Here is a 6,408-nt window from a genome sequence, read left to right as displayed (position 1 = left end):
AGTCATCGAAACATGCTTAGTTGAAAAGGATAAAAAGTCCTGGATAATAGATTTAGGTGCCACTAATCATATATTTATTTTTTTCTCAGGAAACAAGTTCCTGGAGACAACTTACAGAAGGCGAAGCAACTTTTGAGGTAGGGACCGGGGAGATTGTTTTAGCTAAAGCAATGGGAGATATGATGTTATTGATAGGAGATAGGTACATTTTACTTTAAAATGTTTATTATATTCCTTCTATGAAGAGGAATTTAATATCCTTCTCATGTTTGCTGGAACGAAATTACAAAGTTTCTTTTGAAAATAATGAAGTGTTAATTACTTTGAAAGATACTAATATTTGTTCCACAAAATTAGAAAATAACTTGTACATGTTAAAACTGACTGAGGTAAAATTCGTTTTGAATATAGCGATGTTTAAAACAGCTGAGCCTCAAAATGGGGAATGGAAAATTTCTCCAAATGCCTATCTTTGACACCTAAGACTAGGTCACATTAATCTCAATAGGATTGATAGATTGGTTAAGAGTGGACTTCTAAACTAGTTAGAAGATAGCTCTTTATAGCCATGTGAATCTTGTCTTGAGGATAAGATGACCAAAAGACCTTTTTTTTGGAAAAGATCTTATAGCCAAAGAACCCTTGGAGCTAGTGCATTCAGACCTTTGTGGTCTGATGAATGTTAAAGCTAGAGGAGCGCATGAATATTTCATCAACTTTTTTTATGATTATTTAAGATATAGCCATATTTACCTAATACATCATAAGTCTGATACACTTGAAAAGTTCAAGGAATATAAGGCAAAGGTTGAGAACCAATTAGGTAAAAAGCTTAAAACACTCGATCAGATCGAGGTGGTGAGTATATAGACTTAAAATTCAATGACTGTTTGATAGAACACGGAATCCAAATGCTACAGATGCATTTGTATCGACAAATGCTACTTTCTTAGAGGAATACCACATCAAGAATCACCAACCTCATAGTAGGCTAGTAATGGATGAAATGATCAGAGAAACCACAGATGCATCGATAAGAGTTGTTAATCGAGCAGGTCCATCAGCAAGAGTTGTTAATGAAATTGGTACTCCACATCCTTCTCAAGAGTTGAGAGTGCCTCGACGTAGTTGGAGGGTTGTGCAACAGCTTGACCGATATATGGGTTTAACTAAAACTGAAGTCATCATACTAGATGATGGCTTAGAGGATCCATTAACTTTCAAATAAGCAATGGAAGATGTGGATAAAGAACAGTGGGATTGAAGTCATCGATCTTGAAATGGAGTCAATGTACTTCAATTCAATATGGGATCTTGTAGATCAACCAGAAGGGGTAAAACCTATTGGTTGTAAGTGGATCTACAAGAGAAAACGAAACAAAGTTGGAAAGGTACAGACCTGCAAAACTAGGCATGTGGAAAAAGGGTTTACCCACAGAGAGGGGGTGGACTATGAAGAAACCTTTTCTCCAGTTGCCATGATAAAGTTTATTAGAATACTCTTGTCCGTCGCTGCATTTTATGATTTTGAGATCTGGCAAATGGATGTCAAGACAACCTTCCTAAATGGCTATCTTGAGGATAATATCTATATGTCTCAACCAGAAGGGTTTGTTGAACAGGGTCAAGGGCAAAAGTTTTGCAAAATTAATCGATCCATTTATAGATTGAAACAAACATCTTGATCCTGGAATATGAGATTTGACACTGCGATCATATAGCTTTGAACAAAATGTTGACAAACCTCGTGTTTATAAGAAAATTGTTAACAAAACTATCGCATTTCTGGTTCTGTATGTTGATGATATTCTACTCATAGAAAATGAAGTAGAATTTAGGGCTAACATCAAGAGATGGCTTGCTACACAATTCCAAATGAAATATTTGGGTGAAGTGCAGTATGTTCTTTGGATCAAATAGTTCGGAACCGAAAGAATAGAAATTTAACATTATCTCAGGCATCTTATAAAAGACAAAATGTTGTCTAGATATAAATTGCAAAATTCTAAGAAAGGAATGTTACCTTTCAAGCATGGAATTTATCTGTCTAAGGAACAAGTTTTAAGACATCTCAAGAGGTTAAGGTTGTGAAATGAATTCTATATGCATCAATAGTAGGAAGCTGAATATATGTCATGTTGTGTATTCATCTGGACATATGCCATGCAATCAAAATAGATAGCAGATTTCAATCCAATCCTGGATATGATCATTGGACTGCTGTTAAAAACATCATCAAGTATCTTGGGAGAATGAGGGATTATATGCTCGTGTATGGTGCCAAGGATCTGATTCTTATTGGATACATTGATTATGACTTCCATATCGATATTGATTCATGGAAATCAACTTTGGGCTCAGTATTCACTCTGAATGGAGGAGCAGAAGTGTGGAAAAGTATCAAGAAAAGTTATATTGCTGAATCCACAAAGGAAGAATCAGTATGGTTCAGAAAGTTCCTGACCGAATATGCACCTGCCAGTCACCCTATATTGTGATAACAGTGAAGTGGTTGCAAACTCAAAGGAACCTAGAAGCCATAAACGTGGAAAGCACATGGAACGAAAGTACCATCTCATCAAGGAGATTGTACACAGAGGAGATGTAATTGTCACGTAAATAGCTTCACAAGACAACTTAGCTGATCCATTCGCAAAGGCCCTTTCAACTAAAGTGTCCGAGGATCACCAAGTGGGACTAGGACTACGATATACTTAGAACTAGGGCAAGTGGGAGAAATAATAGGTATCCATTATATATATTGTATTTTTTCTCTCAGTGAACTCAACATTATATATATTTATCCATTGGAGTTTTAATCCAAGTGGGAGTTTGTTGGGTTGTATGTATTAAAACTCGCAGTTTGTAGAGTTAAACATTTTCTATTATCAATAAAGATGTTATTCAACATTTTTTCAATAAAGCTGTTATTGAATTTGAAAATTGCACTTGTAAAGACTAAGTCCAATAAACTAAGATCCATGGCTATTATATGAATACTTGAACTTTATGTGGAGACATAAAAGTTGATCAAGTTCGAGTAAATAGTCCAAATGATCTATAGTATACGAATAAGGTAGGGTGCCTTATTTTGGTAACACTATCAGATGAGGCTCACTTTGTAGTTGTTACAAGGAGTTGTAAAGTACTACAAATGAAGTGATCCTAATTTGTTCATGTGGTGACATGAGGAATGAGGGCATCTTGTGCAATGAACTTGCATAAGATCGAACCAAGAAATAAGCCACTCTTACTTTATAACACTGATTACTGTGTAAGACTGGCTATTTCATAGCGATGACCTAGGTAACTTGACATTAATCGTAAGCTAACTATGACTCTTATTTATTCGGGATTATCCTTAGAATTTCATGGGTGAGGGTTGGCTCAATAGCACTGGCTCAACAAGCCTCCTATTTCAGGGGTAAGACCGGATAGATAGCTTGGGACATAGGGTGCAAGATGGAATTTACTCCTACCTAATTTAAGGATAGAAGGAAGGTTGTTGAATCCAAATCTTGAACAAGGGTCCCTACACTCTCATTGGCCCGAGAGGGATCTGGTTTAGTGATTGGATCACAAACCAATTATTCATTAGAGGATCAGTGGAACTTAAGGAGCAAGACATAATTTCGGGGGTAAAACAACATTTGACCCAGCCGTTATTACGAACAACCTGTGAAGGGACGACTTACTGAATATGGTTAAATCAAGTGAACATAAATATATCTACAGTGAGAGAGTGCAACTATCGAGCTATAATGGTGTGACTCGATAGTTAACGAATACTGATTAATTCGATTTAAAGAGTTTTAGCCAACTAATTTCAAATCGTGGGAGCTCATGATTTGTAGGTCCATAAGATTCTTCTACTAGCTCGCAAAACATGAACACATTGAATTAGTAAATTTAGTGAATTTGGAATGATATTTAAATTTGAAAGGTTCAAATTGAATTCAGGGTTTAAATTTGAATGGTTCAAATTCAAATTAGGGTTTGTATAATTATATTTGATATAATTAATTAACGTTAAATTTATCAAAATTAAATGAAATTGGAGAGTTTATAATATTTAAATATTGATTTAAATATTAATTAAATGAATATGATTCATGTTTAAAATTAGGTATGTGATTAATTTAATATTTGATATTTGTTTAGTTAATTAAAAATCAAAATTAATTTTCATTTTTATTTCAATTTTATAAATTGAAATATTGGTTTTGATTTTAATTAATTTTGAATTAAATAAAATTAAAGATTGAAAATGGAAATTGCAATTTTGAAACTTGGTAGTGGACTAATAGCTTGTAGAAATATAAGTTATTTATGCTGCCTTATTCAAATATTGCGGCCAAAAGAGAAGGAATATGCGTTGATTGTATGAAAATTAGTTCAGAAATACAATAAATATAAATTAATGCAATTACACTCAATAACATCATTAAGATGGTAGAAGAGGATATTTCTACTCTATTTTGCAGGAAACCAAGTCACCACTTGCGATCAAGGCGCAACGAGAAACTGAACAATGCATCTCTGTCACATTGCACCCGTCAATCAACAATGAAGAGATGATTAACGCAATGACGGCGCAATGCGACAGTCGATCTCGAGCTGAATTTCAACTGCATGCGGTAATAAAAACAACACCACATGCGAACAACCGATTGAAAGATGCAGCTGAGCAACGCAAATGCGGAGGATTGTGACACATGTACAAGTAACTGTTGTGCAGATTTGATGGTCTGATTGTATAACAGAAGAAATACTTATTCCTCCATCTTCGGAATTTCCTTAACAAGAAGTGGGGTCCACATGCCAAGAGTCAAAGCTTTTCACCTATAAATACCCTGATAGAATTCAGAGAAGATATACTTGATACGAGGGTTAATTAATGCTAGATTATTGAGAGAGAGGCTGAGCTGAGTACTGATTGAAAGAAATCTGGGAAGAGAAGAGACAAGGCCGAGAGGTGAGTCTCAGTGCGATTCTGCCAGATCCCCGCCGTGAAGCTCTGTGCTTAGATCCCTGCTCCTGATTGAGCAAGCCTGAGAGGGAAGCTCATCCTTCCGCATGATCCATCGACGCCGGCAAGAAAATCTCCATCCAGATTGATGCTAAGACGTTGGCGTCTATTTGTATTTGTTTCTAACTCTATTTCGTCAATTGTATTTCATTCTCTTAATCTCTTCATTCACAAATCATGTATCAGACGCTAAATAGTTCTATTGAATGTCTCAATCACTTTCATTTCTACTTTTCTGTCTATTTCCATTCCTTCATTAATCGTTTTCTCCATGAAGTTTCCTTAATACCTTGGTAATTAATATGGATTAAATGAGTAACTTAATCTGTGCTAAAAAGATAAATGCGTTTAGCTAAGGCATGCTAGACGACATCTTCAATTGTGAGAGCAGAAGTGAAGATGTCATTCTGATTTGTCGAGAGAAGGTTAGAAGAATGTATTTACTAAAGCAAGTAGTACTTCTAGGGATGGAAGCAACCTTGCGTTCATTACGTTCGTCCTTGTTTCATCACAGAGATGTGGGAACGCGGCCGATCACCGAAAGGTGTACGCCAAGGGAAAAGCGGAACCGTACTTATATCTTTAATGCAATTAAGGAACTTGTGATGTTTGTATTAATTATCTTCACACATAAGACTTGCCACCGCATTACATGATCTTTGTATAATCTTCACAGCCAGCCTTGACCTCAGTATCTTGTATCATGAAATCTATATCTTGTATTATCTTAGCTTAGATTTACTTTATCGTAATTTACTGTAACACAATTTATGTTATTATCACATTTTTACCGCTTTACTTTACTTTATCACATGTTTAATTACTTGTACACAAAACTCTTTTATAAATTGAAAAATCCCTGGTCGCATATATCATAAACATAATGCAATAACCTCAAACAGTCCCTGTGTTCGACCTCGAATCACACCGAAAAACTTGCGGTGAAATTATACTTGGTTTCAACGCAAGGAAACTTGTGACAATGCACAACATACTACAAAAACATTCATTAATAACGCATATTTAGAAATAGTATCCCGTATCATCGCATAAAATTTATGTCATCAAGTTTATGGCATGGACTTGCATACATACAAAAATACGCGCTACATGGAATTTTCCACATTTTGGTGAAGTAAGGAGGCGTTTCTCCTGAATTAACACACCTTTCCCATTAACTTCATGGAATTGAAGTGTCATTGGGGTTTCTCTTTAATGCCTGTATGTAGAAAAAAAATAAAAACCACTTCCTTTTCTGTAGGGGCTTACGGACCTCGTACTCTGACTTCCTTTTCTTTCATAAGGGTCTTGACCCTTGAGGCTTTGGGCGTTCCCCTTCCTACAGGGAGTCCATCTCAACCGCCAAATTGAGTGCCTCA

At 35.6% G+C, this 6,408-nt stretch overlaps 1 protein-coding gene across 1 annotated transcript; it reads left to right on the top strand.

Moving 5' to 3' along the window:
* The first annotated feature begins 997 nt into the window (after positions 1-997).
* LOC150035938 (secreted RxLR effector protein 161-like) lies at positions 998-2,498 on the top strand. Its single transcript, XM_090313520.1, has 2 exons — positions 998-1,085; positions 2,179-2,498. Exons 1-2 carry the CDS (start codon positions 998-1,000, stop codon positions 2,496-2,498), a joined length of 408 nt encoding a protein of 135 aa, XP_090169646.1.
* The last annotated feature ends 3,910 nt before the right edge of the window (positions 2,499-6,408 follow it).

This window comes from Benincasa hispida, chromosome 5 (assembly GCF_027475165.1).
Source record: "Benincasa hispida cultivar pf3 chromosome 5, pf3_genome.v1.1, whole genome shotgun sequence".
In the NCBI taxonomy this organism is placed as follows: Eukaryota; Viridiplantae; Streptophyta; class Magnoliopsida; order Cucurbitales; family Cucurbitaceae; genus Benincasa; species Benincasa hispida.
This window is presented reverse-complemented; position numbering and strand designations above follow the sequence as displayed.